The sequence below is a fragment of the Alternaria ventricosa genome (genome assembly GCF_023758065.1).
Source record: "Alternaria ventricosa strain BMP 2768 chromosome Unknown scaffold_3, whole genome shotgun sequence".
Taxonomy (NCBI): domain Eukaryota; kingdom Fungi; phylum Ascomycota; class Dothideomycetes; order Pleosporales; family Pleosporaceae; genus Alternaria; species Alternaria ventricosa.
Genome location: NW_026055683.1, coordinates 1,151,898 through 1,170,617, shown reverse-complemented (window position 1 = coordinate 1,170,617; position 18,720 = coordinate 1,151,898). Strand labels below are relative to the sequence as shown.

The 18,720-nt window shown below is 52.8% G+C and overlaps 8 protein-coding genes across 8 annotated transcripts; 5 read left to right on the top strand and 3 right to left on the bottom strand.

Annotated features, from left to right (window-relative positions):
- Window positions 1–129: 129 nt before the first annotated feature.
- Window positions 130–2,219, bottom strand: PAA1 (Polyamine N-acetyltransferase 1; the record flags this gene model as incomplete). Its single annotated transcript, XM_049340269.1, has 6 exons — window positions 130–901; window positions 952–1,096; window positions 1,146–1,260; window positions 1,307–1,798; window positions 1,846–1,997; window positions 2,054–2,219. The coding sequence occupies 6 exons, from the start codon at window positions 2,217–2,219 to the stop codon at window positions 130–132; spliced, it is 1,842 nt and encodes a 613-aa protein (XP_049202591.1).
- A 586-nt stretch (window positions 2,220–2,805) lies between these two features.
- On the top strand, window positions 2,806–4,516 carry J4E93_002321 (uncharacterized protein; the record flags this gene model as incomplete). Its single annotated transcript, XM_049340268.1, has 4 exons — window positions 2,806–3,642; window positions 3,695–3,991; window positions 4,053–4,144; window positions 4,195–4,516. 4 exons carry the CDS (start codon window positions 2,806–2,808, stop codon window positions 4,514–4,516), a joined length of 1,548 nt encoding a protein of 515 aa, XP_049202590.1.
- Window positions 4,517–6,078: 1,562 nt separating this feature from the next.
- On the top strand, window positions 6,079–6,520 carry J4E93_002320 (uncharacterized protein; the record flags this gene model as incomplete). The annotated part of the gene is made up of 2 exons (XM_049340267.1): window positions 6,079–6,232; window positions 6,288–6,520. The coding sequence occupies 2 exons, from the start codon at window positions 6,079–6,081 to the stop codon at window positions 6,518–6,520; spliced, it is 387 nt and encodes a 128-aa protein (XP_049202589.1).
- Window positions 6,521–8,422: 1,902 nt separating this feature from the next.
- Window positions 8,423–10,715, top strand: J4E93_002319 (uncharacterized protein; the record flags this gene model as incomplete). Its single annotated transcript, XM_049340266.1, has 4 exons — window positions 8,423–8,856; window positions 8,908–9,883; window positions 9,945–10,018; window positions 10,067–10,715. The coding sequence occupies 4 exons, from the start codon at window positions 8,423–8,425 to the stop codon at window positions 10,713–10,715; spliced, it is 2,133 nt and encodes a 710-aa protein (XP_049202588.1).
- Window positions 10,716–11,304: 589 nt separating this feature from the next.
- On the bottom strand, window positions 11,305–13,087 carry J4E93_002318 (uncharacterized protein; the record flags this gene model as incomplete). The annotated part of the gene is made up of 4 exons (XM_049340265.1): window positions 11,305–11,549; window positions 11,614–11,740; window positions 11,791–12,435; window positions 12,500–13,087. The coding sequence occupies 4 exons, from the start codon at window positions 13,085–13,087 to the stop codon at window positions 11,305–11,307; spliced, it is 1,605 nt and encodes a 534-aa protein (XP_049202587.1).
- A 1,471-nt stretch (window positions 13,088–14,558) lies between these two features.
- On the top strand, window positions 14,559–15,587 carry J4E93_002317 (uncharacterized protein; the record flags this gene model as incomplete). The annotated part of the gene is made up of 3 exons (XM_049340264.1): window positions 14,559–14,563; window positions 14,616–14,713; window positions 14,767–15,587. The coding sequence occupies 3 exons, from the start codon at window positions 14,559–14,561 to the stop codon at window positions 15,585–15,587; spliced, it is 924 nt and encodes a 307-aa protein (XP_049202586.1).
- Window positions 15,588–15,617: 30 nt separating this feature from the next.
- Window positions 15,618–17,292, bottom strand: J4E93_002316 (uncharacterized protein; the record flags this gene model as incomplete). Its single annotated transcript, XM_049340263.1, has 2 exons — window positions 15,618–16,646; window positions 16,699–17,292. The coding sequence occupies 2 exons, from the start codon at window positions 17,290–17,292 to the stop codon at window positions 15,618–15,620; spliced, it is 1,623 nt and encodes a 540-aa protein (XP_049202585.1).
- A 403-nt stretch (window positions 17,293–17,695) lies between these two features.
- J4E93_002315 (uncharacterized protein) lies at window positions 17,696–18,235 on the top strand (the record flags this gene model as incomplete). Its single annotated transcript, XM_049340262.1, has 1 exon — window positions 17,696–18,235. The coding sequence occupies one exon, from the start codon at window positions 17,696–17,698 to the stop codon at window positions 18,233–18,235; it is 540 nt and encodes a 179-aa protein (XP_049202584.1).
- Window positions 18,236–18,720: the final 485 nt, after the last annotated feature.

Genomic DNA, 18,720 nt, shown 5'->3' with positions numbered 1-18,720 from the left:
GGCTTGCGGCTTGGATTCTTCCGTCGTCCCCAGACTGTTGTCCTGCAGTCTTTCCAGATCATTAACCATCGTTGATGCTATTCATGATGTCATTCTCCACATTCAAGAACACGGGCGAAGCTGGATCTTCTAAGTCTGCATCGCGTCCGTGAAACTTTGTGCCGCCGTCGTCGCAAAGTATCGTACATCTACATCGTCGTCTTGTTGGAGCTTCTCGAGGTTCGGCAGAATGCTCTTTGTGATGACATCTGTAGCCTTCTGGCAGCCCTGGCCCGGTGTGCCAGCCTTCTCCAGAGCGATGACGGTACCCTGCTCAGGCAGCTGCTTGAGTGTGTTGATGAGCTGGCCATATGACTTTGCGACGTTGAAGCGAATGTTGGGAATATCGTCGTTAACCAGCTTGTCCATCATGGGAATGATGGATTGTTCGATGACATCCAGACTGAGAGCGGGCGCGAGTGTTGAGACGGCGAAGCACGTCGTCATTCGGTAGAGGTAGTTGGGGTGCTGGCCCATAGCCATGACCTTGGGAACAATAGCGTCGTTGGCCCACTCTACACCGAAGACCTCCGTAAGCTTCTTCAAGTTCTGAGTGGATGCCTCACGGATCGAGAAGACTGTGTCGCCCAACCAGCTCATGCACAGGCTGCTGAGCTTCTCATCGAAGAATTGTACACCGAGTTGTGAGGCGAGGAGGGGAACGTATTCGATGATGGCAAGACGTACGCGCCATTGCTTGTCCTCGGCGAGTTGGACGATCGCGGGGAGGAGGGACTGCGAGAGGAGCTCGATGCCGATGACGTTGTTGACAGACTCGAGCTTGGAGATGATGTTTAGGCGGACGTCGGGGAACTCATCCTTGAGCATTTGGAGGAACATGGGAAGGAGATGCGAGATGGTCCTGACTCGTGTTAGCAGGTACGCACGTGGTCACGCGCAGTCGCAACTTACTCTTCCTTTCCAAGAATGGGAGCGAGCCCACTGATCTGGGTGCCAAGTGCGGCGCGCACATGCTGTGATTGATCGGAGACCAGCTCCTCTATGCTGGGCATAACCTCGTGCAGGAGAGTCTCACGCTCCAACAGCGCACAGAAGCCTGGTAATGGTTAGCCCGTGTGTCGCGCTTTTGCTGCCTAGCCACATACCTGGAATCTGTCCCGCGATGGCGCTGCGGACCTCAGCCTCGGTATCCTTGAGGAGCTTGACAAATGCGGGTACAAGGTCTCGGTTGACAACCTCGTCATCGACGGCTTTTGCAATCTATACCCGTTAGCGCATGCCCTCTCTCGCTGCAAGCCAAACACACCTTCTCAAATCGGTCTGCCACCATGTATCGCACCCTCCAGCTCTTGTCCTCGAACAGGCTCCGTAGCGCAGTCAGCAGGACACCATGGCTCGACTGCTGCTCCTTGGGTACTGCTTCGGCAATGGCAATGAGGATGTCGACAGTCAGGAGACGGACGCTGTCCTGGTCATCGGCGGCAAGGTGCTGGAAAAGAGGAATCATTTCTTCGATGACGATGGATGGGGGCATCGCCTTGATGAACTTGGCGAGGTTGTTGGCCGCCTGTCTCCGAACCATGGGGGTATCATCGTGCACTAGCTGGCCGTAGTGCTGCCTGAGGGCTTCTTGTGAGGGTGGTGTAGCGCGAGTGTAGGGGGTCTGGTAGAGTCCAGTCGCGGAGATCTTCGACGTGAACCAGTCGGCTTTTGATAGGCGCAAGACGAGGGGTATGAAGTTCTCTTCAATCTGCTGCTGCGACAGCTCTTCGCAGATCTTGTTGAGCGATTCGACAGCCTGCACGTGTTAGCTGGCGGCCGGGCTGAGGCAATTGTTGCGCGCACCTTCTCTCTGACCAGAGGCTCCTCTATGGCTGCAAGGTTCTCGAGAGGCGACAGAAGCACGTGTGCATGCTCTGGGCCGCCCACGTACTCGACAAACTTGCCAAGTTCCTCGCTCAATGCTGTGAGAACCTCGTCTTCATCCTCGACCGACTCTGGATAGTGCCGTTAGCCAGTCCACACGTGACGCAGGCGCCAGCCAGACTCTTACCATCGAGAAAGGGTATGAGTTCCTCTCGTGTCCGCTCGGCGCCAAGGGCGAGGGCAATTGTGTTTAGTCGGTGGATGGCGTTGAGGCGGAGGATAACGTCGTCGTGCTTCAGCTCGTCGATGAGCACGGCGATGGGGTAAAGCTCGTCGTTTTGATTTGCGTCCATGGTTCAGTGTCTGGGGCGGGCTAAGTTTATGAGGGCGCAGTAAGGAGCTCGAAACGCGGGCGTGGTGTTGACGTACCTGGTTGTTGGCGAGGAAGCGAAGAGGGGTGTCAGGGCGTTGAAGGACCAGTCCGAGCTTTTCAGCCACACTTGCGCCACACCTGCAGACGAGATGGTGATGTGAGGAATATGGAACCTGTGCCTGATGAGAATATGCCGTCGAATTTTGATTCGGAACCCAGTCTATTGATCGCAGTTGCTGCTATCCTTGCACTTGGGATTGGGAGCCTGCCTTTTCCGCTAGTGTGCCACACCTAGGCACCATCTGAGGAAAGCACGATGCCGTGACTGCAGGACTCTTAGCGACATCCACCAACACAGCTTACAATGCACATGGCTACCCACTATGCGAATTCCGTCAGCGCTCGCGCATACACGCAGAGCCGCAATAGCGCGTGCCGAATGTCTTGTGACAACGTCTAGCGTCTTCTGCTCGCCAAGGCCCTGAAAAGGACCGTTCTACTAGCAGATCAGTTTGCTGCAGTCTTGTCTCTTCGACTCTCGGACGAGAACTTTGGATCAGCTCACCATGGACGACGAACATCCACGAAGGCGTATTGAAGGCCAAGGCGCTGCGAAATCGAACGCTACCGAAGAGGAACCACTGCTTGGCCAGTCATCAACCTCGTCACAGGCTACCCAGGAACTACCCAAACAGCTCACCACGCGTCACGCATTCGCGGTTCTTGTCACTCTTCAGATCGGCTCGGGAATCTTTGCGTCGCCAGCTCAGGTCGACAGCAACGTGCCATCGCCCGGGGCTGCTCTCCTCGTATGGGTTCTTGGTGGGTTACTATCATGGGCAGGAGCAGCATCCTTCGCTGAGCTCGGTGCCGCGCTGCCATTGAACGGCGGTATGCAGGAGTATCTGCGCCATATATATGGCGATACTGCCGCCTTCTTAATGGCATGGGTGTACATCCTCGGTGTGAAGCCGTCATCCATGGCTATTCAAAGCATCGTCATCGCCGAGTCTATAGGATCCGTTACGTCCAATACCGGCGACTTACCAGACGCAAAGGTCCTCAAGCTCATCGCTGCCATAGCTTTTGTCTCCATGGTGCTACTTAACTCCATCAACACCAGGTTCACAATGCGACTGAGCGAGTCATTCACAGTCTTCAAGCTGTCCACAGTCGGGCTAATCGTCTTGAGTGGCATGGTAGCTGTGGCTGCACATCTGATCAATCCGGACTCTTCGTTATCCGGGCCGTCCGACTGGTACTCCCGCAACTGGTTCAAGACTAGATCGACAGTGTCGGGTGGCCAGACCATTGATTGGGTTTCCATGGGGACCTGGGACCGTTACGGCCACTACTGCGCAGCGATTTACGGAGGACTGTGGGCATACGACGGATGGGACAATGTGAGCGTATAGTCTTACTGTGTCAACAGTATAGTCTGACAGTGTGTTCTAGGCCAACATCGTCGCAAGCGAAATCCGCGATCCAGGTCGTGCGCTTCCAAAAGCGATCAAAGCTGCGATGATCGTCGTTCTCAGTTCATTCGAACTTGTGAACGTCGCTTACTACATCCTTGTACCATGGAACAAGCTGAGCAGCAACAACGCAGTAGCTGTCGCTGCTGCCACCTCTCTTTTGGGCAGGCCTGCAGGTATTCTCGTCACTACCCTTGTCGCCATATCTTGCGCAGGGTCCATCACGAGCAACGTCTTCTCAGTAGGCAGACTAACAATTGCTGCATCGCAACGTCATGTACGTTTTTCTGTACGAAATGCATGTGAGAGATATACTAACGTCGTACCCTGATGTGCAGTACCTACCTGCATTGTTCAGCAAGCGAGGACTGCCGATGACGCAGAGGGCTGAAGCAGAAAGCAACATTTTATCCAACCTTGACGCCCCAATGTAAGCCACTCGGGAACCGATGTCTGCCAAGACACTGACACGAGTTACAGCTATGCCAACTGTCTAGCCCTTGTCGTTACCCTTGCCTACATACTGACAGGTAGTTTTCGGGCTCTTTTGACTTTCGTTGGGATGGCTGAATGGGTGTTCTACGTAAGCACAGTGGCTGGGCTGCTTATACTCCGTCGCCGAGAACCGCAGTTGGACCGACCCTATCGTCCGTTCGTCGTCCTCCCCATTATCTTCGTCATTGTCGGTACGTTGGTGATCCTGCGATCTGCTTTGTTTGCGCCAGTGCAGAGTGGAGTCCTCGGGGGGCTTCTCGTAGTGGGCGCTCTAATCAGCCGACTACGGAGCACCCAAAGCTCATAAAGATCGACCGACGAATATGGCATCTACAACGTATGCACCCGCAGGATTCCACGCCCGGTTTCCAAAGACATTGAACGGTCTTACGCCTGCAGCATGGTTCTCTCGCTCAGCTGTCTAAGTATAGCCGGACCAATCTCTCTGGTCTAGACGGTGGCAAACAACAGAGTTCGGTTGATTCACCAGCCCTCATGGCTCGGGTAAGATGGATGTGGAGCTGACATATGGAACCGATGCGCTAAGCAAGGTTTAATTACCTAGCCCAACGGCAGGCTACCTTCCCCGCAACTCAATTTTGACTTCGGTGCCGGCATCGATCCACATGCTGTCAATTTCATTCTGCTAACTTTGTTTGTGCCTGCCAATCACTCATCTAACACTATATCCGGTGCCGCATCCGACCCCTTGGTAGTACTACCTCGAGTTGCCCTGGCGTCGGGTCATGCGGGTTACCCAATCAGACACATATGGCTAATACGGCGCCATATACGTACAATGGTCGACGTCCGCCTTTGCCGGACATCAGCACTATGACGAAGCCTTATGGCGAACGAGTATACTTTTCGTAACGAGGCATGATCCCGAGACCCACGAGGCGACAAGACCCGACCGTACACTTGTGTTGTGACAGCAAACCACACCGTACCTTGCAGGACGATGCCCATCTCCCAAGATCGGGTATCAGAGCGCTTCTCGATGCGGGGGTCTGTCTGCCTTAATCACCATATACACAACCCGTATTGCTGCATCTGATACAAGGAGACGCTGTATGATGAGCAAAGACTCACCACTCATTTTATCCACTCGCCCTTGGTAAGCAAAGAAATTTCCCAACTAGTGATGTGACATCTGTCACAAACTTACTTTTGGGTCACGATGCTGCAACTACACTAGCTAGTGAGCCATCGGCGTGAGGGTTCACAACACACGCTCGCGCCTAAACGCATCGATCCCTGGTCCATCGCCCTGTTCGCTCCCCGTAGAGCGTCGATCGTGATTCAGAACGTCCAGAGTACGAGCAAGCGACATCATTTGGAGTTGCGGGGAAGCCCTTTGGCATCGCGTAGCTGCACGTCTTACAGCACATGCAAAGAATGTATGGCACTTCCAAGGACGCTCAAGGAAAGCCATACCTCCTCGGACCACTGGGTAAAGAACCTTTATTGATTTTATTGAGGAATGCAGAGCCTTGCCGTTGGCATTGGTGGAGGTCCAGTGTTTTCTTATTGCTCTGCAGATGGTTTGGGGAAGCAAAGAGCCGAGACGGGACTCGGAGTGTCGTACAGCGTCATGCTGCGACCTTGCAGGGCACATTCCACGTTCAATGAACCGGGGACGAGAACAACCGCAATTTAGGATACGAGAAGACGGACGGAGATACTCCTCGGCACTACTCAGACCGCCAAGTGAACGAGCCTCGAGGTAATGTCAACGAAGAAGTATAAAGAAGGCAGACTCTGGACTCCAAGTTGAGCATCCACAGCATCAAGCATCATCTCAGCTTCTTACCTTCACTTCCATCAATTCTTCACTCTCTACCAACTAAACAACTTCCAACCATCAACATGCGCTACTCCATCTTCGCCTTCATTGCCGCCGCCGCCGCTGCTCCCTTTGCTTCCACTGGAACAGAGCCCGTCTGCCCCGATGGCCTCTACAACAGCCCCCAGTGCTGTGCCACTGATGTTCTTGGTGTTGTCGGCTTGAACTGCGCAGTTCGTAAGTCTTTGCCTTCCATCCCTTCCACTCCAATCATGCTAACGTTGCCATCCAGCCGCCACCACTCCCACCAGCACCACTGGCTTCATCGCCGGCTGCGCTGCCGCTGGCAACCAAGCCAAGTGCTGCACCATCCCCGTTGCCGGCCAGGCTGTTTTGTGCCAGGACGTTAGCCCCGGTGCCGGCGCCCCCGGTGGTGGATCTCCCCCCGCTACCACTCCCTCTCCTGCTCCTGCTCCTCCTGCTGAGGAGCCCGCTCCCGTGCCTTCCGGCTGCCCTCATTACTAGATCAGAGAGTTGGTGGCGAATCAGTGGGGAATCGATGGTCGAGGCGAGTAAACATGGAGCCAAACTGGAAGACATAGGGGAAAGCACACATATAGCTGTAGTCATCGTCAATACAATCTGCAGTTGTAGCACCAGTCTGACATCCCAATTCTCGCATTTTGATTGATTTGACAATATGTGGTACTGCTGCATCGTGACGCAGCTTGTACTATGGTGGTTGATGGTTGTCGTGGAATGCGGGGAAATGAAGATCGGGCTGGGCGGGTGAATCTCCCGGCGCACTGCAAACCGTTGCGAAAGGGGAAAGTGGGTCCCTAATCAGGGGACGTGCGTCTAAGGCCCATCGCGATTTTGCGCTCTCGTCCGTTCCTCATCAACCGTGCTGCCCTCTGTCGAAAACTCGGTGTGCATCGCGCTCACACTACAGTAGAGTTGCTTCAGAGTATGTCTAGAGTATGCATACTAACGCAGGGCGACCTCATTTCAATCTCTTCGACGTGCAGCCTCGTCAGCCCCACCAAACTTAGCAGCCACCACGTGTCAAAATCATCCGAGCGTCGACGCCGTTCGCAAACACAGTTTTGTTCATTCCAGAATGTCACATGGAAGGATTTCAGCTGGCACTAGGGGCTACGTAGCGCACCACCAGCACGTTGGTGGCTGCTGACGTGGATATTCGCCTTGTGTTGTCTTCTCGCCCGCGGCATCCGTGCATCACGCTTGATTGGTTGACACGTTAGCTGAAGCTGAAGCTCTCCAAGCCCCGCGCTCCAACGCAGTAGGACTGTGCCCACAGAGTCACCGCCTGGAAGTCTTTTTGCATCGTTGAACCATGGCTTACAAGGTTTTTCTAGTCTCCTTGCCATTTGCCGGCTCAGCTTTGTATCTTGCGTATCTTCACGTAACCCTCTCCCGGAAGGTGGAATGTCGGACGACGCCTTACCTTCAAGACGAGACCATCTCCGTTCCTAGTATCGCCAGAGCGAGCCCGAAGGACTACATCGTTCATCATGAGTGCGCGCGCAAGACGGTCGCCAGGGAGTCTCTTGGAGATTCAAAACCAGGAGAGCTGCTGACACCGTTCCTCCGACACACAATGACTATATTCTCTACGCGTCCTCCTGCATGGGGTATCTGGTATATGATCAAAGACGCTAAAGATAGAGCATCCTTCAACGCAGTATATATCCGCTCCCTCCGATTTCTGCCTGGAGACCGCGTCTGTGGGGTTTACGTGGTGACTTCTCGAGATAACGAGCGTATTACCTTGAATCTGGATGCGCCTGCAAGTTACAGAGGACCGTCTGTTGAGGGTCTTCTTGTAGTTGAAGTCAAAGAAGAAGTAGGCCAGACTACCTTTATCAACCACACGGCAATGTGGCGCGAAAAGGAGAAGGGAAGCGCTGGGGTCTTGGAGGGGAAGTTTGGGAGGTGGATGCATGCTTTGATGGTAAGAGGGCTTGTTGAAGGAGGCGTGCAGCGACTATGTAAAGATATCGAGGATAAGAAGCGAGTATGAAGAGTGTGAACCTGCAGGAAATGACGTTCGGTCATGCTACAGTGGGAAGGTACGATGCAAGGTGGCCTTGGCATGGTACAACAGCCTTTTTATTTGACCACACCCTCGAACTCTAGGCACCAATGTTACCTGGAATACAATCAAAACTGTCCCGATACGGATATATCGGGAGATTGTGGCAGGGGCCAAGGACGATTGATAGGCTACGAGCTGTTTCGCCCCAACACACGTGGGTAAGCTGCATCAGCCGCCCCCATTCGGTTCCCGATGTAGTCGCACCTACCTGCAGCGACATATGCATAACCTGCGAGCTCATCCGTGGAGCCTCCTTTATCCTCAAGTTCTGGTCATGCCTAATACCCATTACTATCAGATCGTCCATCATGTCGGGTAGTCTCGAGGTTGCCGCGGGGATCTTCGCGATCATTGGCGTAGCCGATGTTGTTGTGCGAATGGGAAGGGAGGTCCATGGATTTTTACGCGACATCGCAGGTGCGCCAGAAGAGATCGACAGACTTTGTACTACCGTCAAAGAGACTGCGCTACTGGCCGAAACCGTGAAACAACTTCTCGATACCCTGGCTTGTCGAAAGCAACCCAACGCGACGAATCACGTGGTAGCGCTTTTCGAATCTGCGCTCAAGAGCTTGCAACGCGAATTACAAAATTTGAGGATACTAAGCGCGAGATTCAGAAGTGGCGGCAAGACTTGGAGTAGGGTCAAGTACGTTTTGGATGAGCGCAAGATCATCAAGATGTTTAACAATCTGGAACGGTCAAAGACTCTACTAGCCAACTCTCTGCATGTTGCAAACAGGTATGCATATCCTCGCATCATTTGACGACGTTGTTTTGACGAGGCTCCTAGGCAAAGATCGGACGATCAACACCTGGAGCTACTGCAAAGGCACGACACAAACCAAGCCACGTTGATCCAAGGACAAGAACTTCTAGGACGCATGTCGGTCCATCACTACCAGGAAACAAAACGGGCTTCGAAGATCTTGACAATCACTCACCAAGAGCAAGTGAACGAGCACCAAAAGACCCGCGAAGTCTTATCGGAAAAGATCGGCGATGCCATAGCCGCTGAATTTGAGAAGTATCGCATCCCTCGCACTCAGAGATGGATGAGAAACATCTTCTTCTTTGGTGAGCGTCGTGACATGATCATGGCCTATCTACTTCTCGTCAAACCGCATCTAGAGGCAGCATTCAGAAACCTGCTGACTGATGGCATCGAACGGTTTCCGCCTCACTATGTCGATTGGTTACGATACGAGTTCGAACAACTTGTAGCATCAGCATCGCAGGAAGAAGCGACAAGACACCGCGGATCTTCCGCAGCCTCTTTTGACCGTTGGCACTACTCTGAGGAGACAATGCCACATCATTCTAGGGTATCTGGGCGTGCTATTGAAGAGTCAAACACCAGTTCAGATACGCCGGAAGCAGACTACGCAAACCTCTATCTCAGCGCGCCAGTAATCGCGGGCCAAAGGGCATATACACAAACTACTCCCTTCGGTAGTTTACGTATACAGTCTCCTCGTCGAGCGGTCAAAGCTAAGTTCAAACGTCCAAACAACGAGGCCAGTTTCACATTCACTTGTGGTATTGGCCAGTCAGTTCATGCCATTCACGCCCACTTCCTTCGTAACGCAGCCAGTGCGCCGAATCCGGGGCTTTGCGCCCAGCTTAGCGTATTCACATTGGCTGAGTCTGAGACGCATTACAACAAGCTTTTTGCATCTGCTGGTGTCGAAGAGATTGATGACGCATTACGGAAAGGCGTTATCTCTCCCTACGAAATTAATCGGGAAGGAAGGAACCTATGTCTTTATGTAAGCCTTTGCCTAACGCTCTCCGACGAAGCGATAAGAAAAGCTAACATGAATGATTTAGTATGCTGCAGAGAATACACGCGTAGATCTGCTCGACTATTTGGCAACTCAAGGTATTGGGGTATCGAATCTGAAGTAAGCAAATTTAATATACTGCAAAGACGATTTCCTGACGTACACCAGCCACGACGTCAGCATAGTCGCAGGTCTCTTCGTGCGCTCAATAGTTGATGATGACCGTGCCCCGTTCGAGAAAACCGTGGATTACATCATCCCCCAAGTATACGAGTCATCTTCATTCCTCTTCGAGACGACAATGAACATGCTGCTCTGGGACTACTACCAAGGACGACCGCGTTCCCTACTACGACAACAAATAAAAAGATTACAGCAAGAGGGTCTCATTTCCGACTCTGTAGTCATGAACGACGACCCATGGGATTGGCCCTCAGTATCGAGTATCATGGCTCCACTCTTCGAAGTCGACGCTGCGTACATCAACACGATTGGTAGTCTTGGCCGCAACAGGATACAGCGTTGCTATCGCGTTATTGATCATGGAAGAAGTCCAGGGGATCCGGTTGCTGTCGAAGAGATTGCGAATGCGTTGATAAGAGCGGGTGTTGATGTGCATCACCGCGACCATGACGGTCTGACCCCGAGCATGTATGCCAGACGCTGTGGCGCATGGGATGGATGGTGCAGCGCGCTTGCGACGAATGGGCTGCGCATTGAGGATGTAGTGAGAGAAGAAGATGCGGAATGGCTTTTGGATGAGGGTTGGAGGATTCTTATGATGGAAAAGCATGGAGAGCTGGCGGTCACGGGGTAGCGGGTCAGTGCTCATCATATTCAAGGGGAAATTCATGATGTCATCACTTCTTTCCACTTTGGGCCACTGATCACATTCGTCGTCCATGTCTAAACCATCAACTCTCAGCTTCCATACGTACTGTTACGCGATGACGAAATCCTGCACTCTCTGTTCCAAACCACGCGACGTTCTCGTGCGCTGCCAGATCGACGAGTCGCAAAAATGGCATTTCGTTTGCCCTGGTGCATGCTGGAAGTCGGTCTCTGGTGGCGTTGAAGACGCGAAAGGAATGCAAGATGAATACCCATATTACCGGTACGGGGGCATGGTGAGTTGCTGAAAGATCTGGGAAAAAAGAGAGGCGGCTAATACGAGGTCGCGCGTAGTGGAAGGATAGAAGTGCCGATGGGCCGGTTAGCGCGAAGAAGCCGAAAAAGGTCAAGGAGAGGCAGAAGGAAGAGATGAAAGCTAGGGAAGGAGGCGCTGAGGCTCAGAGTGGAACATGAATAATACAATAGGTAGGCAAAGATGCTCGTTCTATGATCGGATATGGCAACACGCTAACCATGGCAGCCCTATGACGGGGTGTCCAATGCCGACACCAAGTTTACACACTATACCGAAACTTTCTGTTGTGGAAGTCGGTAGTATCCTCAATGGAATCCACATCGCTCGAACTCATGTTTTGAGCGTGTGAGCTCTCCGCTTCTTCGCGATCGCGTTGGGCGTTCCGCCGTAAGAGCAGGGCTCGCAGGCAAAGCGCTAGCACAACTTGAGAGACTGCGCATCCCAAGATCATCTTTACACCGGTCTCGTATTTTGGCGCTTCCTTTGACAGGAAGGCTTGTGGTCCTGAAGTAGGTGATGTTGGTAACCGCGTTTTTGCGATGGGGTTGGACGGTGTGGTGAGGCTTACCGATGATGTTACCAACACAATAACCCAGAAAGACAAAAGCTGTGCTAGTGGTACGCTTGGTGTAGCCGCCTACGTTGGATGCCGGAAATTGAAGCGCAATCACCAAAGAGCCAACGAAGGCGCCAATCTACCTTTGTTAGCAACATTTCTGCAGAGCGACAAATGGTGAAGACGAACCATGTAATAACCCGCCAAACACCCAGCCAGATTAGTGCGTGGAAGTTGCCAGATCAGACATGCGCCGATGATCGTTGGACAGAGGTAAAGAGCCATAATGTATGTGCGCGCGTTCGGCAGTCGAGAGGCGAGAAAAGGGCCTGTGAAAACCCAAAACACTTGAGCGAAGCCCTGCGGGATGCCATACAGTGTGGTCTTGAGCGGATCACCTCCCGCTGCGTCCTTGACAATGAGCTTGCCGAAGTTCGCAGTGCCACCGTTGATCATTTCGTTGAGCGTGACAAACAGAAAGAGTATCCAGATTTGCGGGTCCGTCAAGGCCTCCCAGACCTGAGGCAGCTTGATCTTGCGATTGTACACTCCGGTGCGATTGCTAGCGGCGCGCGCGATCAAAAGAGCCTTCTCCTCGATGGAAAAGCTCTTGGCTGTCATGATGTTGTTCGGCAACCTGAAGAAGAGGACTACAGACCATAAGACGGTCATACCTCCACAGATGATGTATATGATCTTCCAGACGACGAAGCTCTTCGCATATCCGGCGCCGTAGAAGAGGATGCCCCCGACGGCACTACCGAGGCCGTTGAAGCAGTAGAACGTACCCGCCCTTGCGGGTTGTTGTTTTCCTACGTACCACATTCCGACGATCTGCAACAGTAAAGAAAAAAACGTCAGTGTGTGTACGGCATGTAACCTGAAGAGCAAGACTCACCATCATAAACGCGGGCGTCACAACACTCTCGAAGACACCCAAGAGGAAGCGCATGACAGCGAAGCCTGCGAAGTTGTGCGTAGCAGCTGTAAGTAGCATAATGGAGCCCCAACAGAAGCAGAAGAGCGACACCACTCGGCCGGTTGGAAAGTGCTGCGCAAGGTATGCTGATGGCCATTCAGCGAGCAAGTAGGCAAAGTAGAAGATCGACGCCAGCCAGGAGTACTGATCACCGGTGATGCCAGTAGTCTCGAAAAGATCGAAGACGGCGGAGTAGCCCATTGCTTGCTTGTCGATGTACTGGAGGAAGTAGGTTCCACATAGTAGTGGTAACAGCAACAGGTCGACTTTCCTGGAAACGCGCTTGTTGGCTATGTCGTCTTCAAGGAGCTCAGCCATGTACTCCGGTGTGATGTTATGTTGCCTCAGGAACAGGTTTGCTTCATCGAGGTCTTCAACTTCACCCACAATAGCGCTTCCTTGCTTGTGAAGAGAGTTCGCATCCATGCTGCTGAGCTGAACCTCCATGTCCTTTGACATGGTCGGTGTTTTGTCGTCGCATTTCGTGGTATTCGGCTCCGTCGACATGGCTGAAAACGAGGGTTGACAATCAACAAAGTGAGTGATCTATGCGTCGGGGACCAGAGCAGCCATACGAGGATGCTTGCAGTAGAGCTTTAACATAAGTTCGGATGAGATACCCGCCTCGAGCTACCCCGCGACATCAATCATTCAATGCGAATGAACGGAACCCATGCAGGATTCGATAAGAACGCGTGATAGCGGAAGACAGGCGGCCGATCGCATTGCCCAGAGGACATACCCGGGACTCGTTGCTACTCTGTTATCAGGGTGGGCCATTATTCGCCTGCAAGCTGGTATCAAACCTGGATAAGGATTGAAGAAGTGGATCACAGCCCTGGTGAGTGACCTTGAAAGGATGCAGCAGATTTGTGAACAAGCCATCGCCCGACGGCAATACTTCGGCAGTGATAAGGGAGTCGCATGGCAGATGTCAGATACCGGTAGCGCCCCGCGGCATTCGTAAAGTGGTGGTCGCAAGCTGGGGTCGCATCCTAGTGACCACCAGTACCCGTTAGCGGCTCCGCCATACCTGCATCGATTGTGCGAGAGCTCCGAAGACGGCATCGACAATGCTGATACCGAGCGATATGTCGCTGCGACTAGGTAGCTACGTGCTTGAATCATTTGATTGTAATTGGCACAGGTGATGGGAAGGCTTCGTTGAAACCGAGTGACGAAACTTCGACTTCCTGTTTCGAGCCTGAGAGGGGGATGCCGAGTGTTTCTGCAGACTGCACGAAAGCCGCGTCTAGTCGTTCATCGCAGCCTGGAAACGAAGCTCTCTTAGAATATAGATGTATCTCGGATGCAGATACGCTTCCCCCAATCTTCGCTGTTTGATGTCCGTGAGGTTTGTGAAGATGGCGCAATAGCAGTGAGGATAGGAGGATTCGGTGGACGGTGCAGCTGCAGCCGAGGTCTCCGCCGAATCGAGCGGCGAGATCTTATCGATAGGGACGGACACCGCGAACCCCAAGGAAATCACACTTCCTGCTCCATTCAATGCGATCATCAGAATGGCGAACACGCTCAAGCCTTCCAGCCAACAACTGTCGGTAACGTTGAGTTCCCCGGCGGAGAACTCGCGGCTCGGGCTTGGCATCGATGCTGCATATTCGACCCGACTACTTAAGCCAGACGAGCCTAGTGAATGCTTGTGCGCCTCAAGAAAGCGTCCCACTCCTCTTGAAACCTGAGAAGAAGATCTTCGCCTTTGGAACATTCACGGAAAGCTAGAAATATTGCAATTAGGAGATGCTTAACATCATCGTAATCGGGTACGCTTCGTTCCATTCCCCGACAGCTGTCAGCTCGGTCATACTAACGCTTCTTGGTGTAAAGAGCAGGCGTCTCCGGACTGACCTCAGCGTATCTTCTCTCCAAAGATCCAAGTAACAGAATTGCGGTCGTAGCCAAGCATATGCCCGGCGACTCCGATATCGAGTATGCATCACCATGGGCCGGCGCAAACTTCATGCCGTAAGTATACGCGAACAGCTGGGTACACAATCAGCTGATATGTGTTGTTCAGAATGTCTTCAGAACCACAAAGTCGCTATGAACGTAGAACATGGCCGCAACTGAAAAGACTAGCAACGGAAGTGCCAGAAGCTGGTATCCACCTACAGAGTAAGCAAACCCCCTCACAGCGAGACCACAATAGCATACTCAAACGAAAGCAGAATGCCGCATCTACCGCCGAAAGCAAGACATGAAGAAGCTGCAAAGTGGCGGCGCCACATCCTTCAACAACGTCTTCACCGAGAACCCCTGGTGGCGCTCTCTAGTCGACGACTACCGCAACCTCTCCTCCTCCGAGCTGCCATCAGGCATGGCATCTGGCAGCGAATTCGGCTCCGTGTGCATCAACCCCGCCCTCTATCTCCCATGGCTCGTAGGCCAATGCCGCGCAAACGGAGTGGAATTTTATCGGAAAACTGTATCCCACATATCTGATCTGCGGTCTCCTTGGATCGGAAACTTCAAGCCAGACATCATCGTCAACGCGACTGGACTATCAGCCGGGAAACTAGGAGGCGTTGTGGACAAGACTTGTTACCCGATCCGAGGCCAGGTTGTCGTAGTAAGAAATGTAGCACCAGCTATGGTGTTCGTATCCGGCACGGACGACAGCGAAGACGAGGCTTGCTACATGATGACGCGAGCAGTCGGCGGCGGAACAGTACTGGGAGGTACCATGCAAAGCGGAAACTGGGAGAGTCAACCCGATCCCAATATCGCTAGTCGCATTATGAAGAGGGCTGTTAGTATATCGCCTGAGCTGACGGGTGGGAAGGGGCCGGAGTGCCTGGATGTTATCCGGCATGGTGTTGGGTTGAGGCCGGGAAGGGAGGCTGGGGTGAGGCTTGAGAAGGAGAGAGTTGATGGAGTTTGGGTTGTGCATAATTATGGACATGCGGGTTGGGGGTATCAGGGGTCGTTTGGGTGTGCGGAGGAGGTTGTGGAACTTGTTAGTGAGATTGCGTTGCAGGCTAAGCTGTGATGTTGATTGCTAGTAGTGGAAAGATCAAAATTACTGCTGAGACAGTTCAACCTTGGACCACCAAAAGTCACTCTCCTCCTTCGCATACGTGTCGTCGACCATGATGGCCGGCTCACCAACGGTCTGCCCACCGATCAACTCCTCGTTATCCCTCCCAAAGATCATCACCTTCGGATCCGCTCTATCATAGCTCTTCCACTCCGTTCTCTTCGCATACGTACCACCCAGCGCATTCGGAGTGCCAGTACAAATGAAGCTAGTGATATACGCGTGCAGGACACCCGACAACTCATCTTGACCACTGGATTTTGAAATGAACTTAGGGTCTCTCATTTCATAGAACATGTTGTCTGCATGCCGAGCTCCATCAACGACGTCGCGTCTCATTGCCCAGTGATAGAGATATACTGGTGCATCCTGGCTGGCGAAGAATGCAGTTTGACGGACTGGAGCGACGTATGCGTAGTGCGCGTAAGCCGCCTCGATGCGTTTGTACATGGGACCGACACCGTGTTCCAGCCGCGTCTCTTTGTAGGTCGACTCAGGTATTTCAGTCGGGTCAGGGTACAACTTGTGTATCGTTTGGATATCTTCATCACTCATCTGCGGCAGCAAGGTCTTCCAGAAATCCAGGAATTCGGTGGAAGTCGACATCTTCTTATTGACGTATAGTGAGCCTTCGTTGCCTTGGAAGCCGGTCATGATGGGCATCTTGTGCCATTTGTTCGTTCGCCAGGCGTCGATTGGACGGCGGCGGATGATCTCGTTGTCGATTACTGGCTGGAACGCCCAGCGTAGACTGGGGTTGTACTTTTGGAATACCTTAGTTTGGGCCTTTGCGATTGTGGAAGTGGGAAGTTTGCGTAGGAAGCTGAAGACTTCCGACTCTGGTAGAGTTGAGGGACATTCAACTTCCTCCAGAAAGTCTTTGAACTGCATCTCGTGGATTTCTGCGTCGGGGTTGCGGACAGCGCGGGATGTCGGAGCGCCTGACTCAATGATGACACGGTGAAACTTGGGCTTTACACCCTCCTCATAGTTCAAAAGATGATGCCCTATCTAGACAAATGTCAGTAAGCCTGATTGGGGTGTGCAGTGGTTTCACACGTACAGAGTGTGCACCGGCCGAAAGCCCTATGAGCGTGACATTGTTCTTGTCGCCACCGAAGTGCTCAATGTTCTCTTCGACCCATTCAAGTAAGCAAATCTGGTCCTTCAAGCCTAGGTTGAGTGCGCCTTCTGCAGCGCTCAGCTTTGATGGTAGAAAACCCAACGCTCCTATACGGTAACCGAACGATACTGCGATGAAGGGCGTTTCAGACCATCCAACCATGGACGCCGTATCGTGCATCGCAGCATTTCCTCGATTGAAGGCTCCCCCATGAAGGTAGACTGCAACTGGCAGAGGGGTCGCTTTGTCGGGTTGAGCTTGCCGGAAGACGTTCACTGTGAGGCAGTCTTCACTCTCTTCTAATTTCGGTCCAACTATCATGAGCTGCTGTGCTGGAGCTCTTGGGCCGAAGTTTGAAGCATCTACAGTGTCTTGACTAGGTGCTACCTTTTGTGGTGGTCGGAATCGGCGTTCACCTGTTGGCGGTAAAGCATAGGGGACTCCTCTGAAGGCTTCAACGGCCCGTGGATAGTCGCCCTGCAAGGTCGTACCTAAGAGAATACCCTGTGTAATTTTTACTTCCGGTCTCGTCATTGTGAAAGATGCTGTGTGAATTGCTAGCAAGTTGTCAGTATGCGACGAGGCCAAGCCAAGTCTTTCGACACACCTGTGAACTGTAAATCGTATGCTCACTATGTCAAGTGATACCAGTGCTCTGAACTGTTTGGATGTGTTAGTCTAAAGCTGGCGTGGTACTCAAATGCCGATGTCAATAGATAGCCGTTGTAGCATGAGCACCGGCATCGGCTAATGCCCCACCCTGCTATCTAAGGCCCAGCTCACTGCGGGTACTGCGGGCAGCGACCTTCCGAACGTGCATACCTATCGCAGAGACCACCCGTCGGATCTATTCGGTCAGTTTGATGTAACACTGGGAGCGGCTCGGCGTTGATAAGGTTACTAGGCATCTTCCCATCAATACTGTTTAATCGCATTGATGGCACCCGACCTATCCCTACCACCTCAGGCCCCGGAGCTCGGTCAATGCGACGACTTCAACTGGAATCGCGCCGCGTTTGCTATCTACACCTTTGTCGACGGGGTATCACTTCAAGATGTCGCCTCGACTCTTGAGAAGCAGTGGTTAGAACAGGGCAACGAGGATCATCTCGTTCGACCTGCGCCTTCCACATCAGAGCTTAAGACACTCCAAGAAGTCTTACAGGCTCACATAGCCTTGGACAAAGGGGCAGACAGCGAAGCGAAAGAAATCGAGTGGTGGCCGACTGCGTTCATCGTCGTGGTTCGAAAGGACTGGAAAGAACCTGGAGGGTTGCTGTTCGTGTTCGCAGATGATGAGAATGATTACAAGCTGGACAAGTTCTTTTTCAAGGTCGATGATGCGTACATGATGCTTTCGAGTCTGAGCTTCCAGGATGAGACTGAGGCTGGGAGTAAAGAGGTATACGCCCAAGGGTACTACGATGACGCAGAGTGGAGGAGCTACCCAGCACTCCCGCAACCTGAACGACGATGAGACACTCACGGATGAGAGGCATCGCAAGTATTGTGTACGAAGGAGGCGTACGGCCATAAGGCCCAGAGTGAATGGAAGGCTAAGCTGATCCCTGCTCTGTATCGTATTTGGTCCGCTGTTAGACCAGCAGCTGGTGGTGTAGCTATTGCCTCGAGAGTTTGCGCATGCTCGGTTTAGATGTACAAAGCTTATAGGCAGTTTCAGTAGTAGAAGCGTTGCCGCCGCGGGCGCTAAGACGCGCCACGAACTGGGCTTGCCGGAGAATGTACTTTTCCTGCGTCGACAACGCTCACGAAATTGTCAGGCTCTTTGTAGGGTACCACCCAGTCACACCATCGCTGTTCGGTGTCCGTCGACAGTGGGTGGAGATGATGATGCCTTTGTTTCCAAGGTCGCGCCTGGGTGGACAGCACCTGCCCAAAGCTGGCGCGTTGCCGAGGCCCGGCCAATCCATCCAGGCACCTCTATGAACGAGCACTATTCCA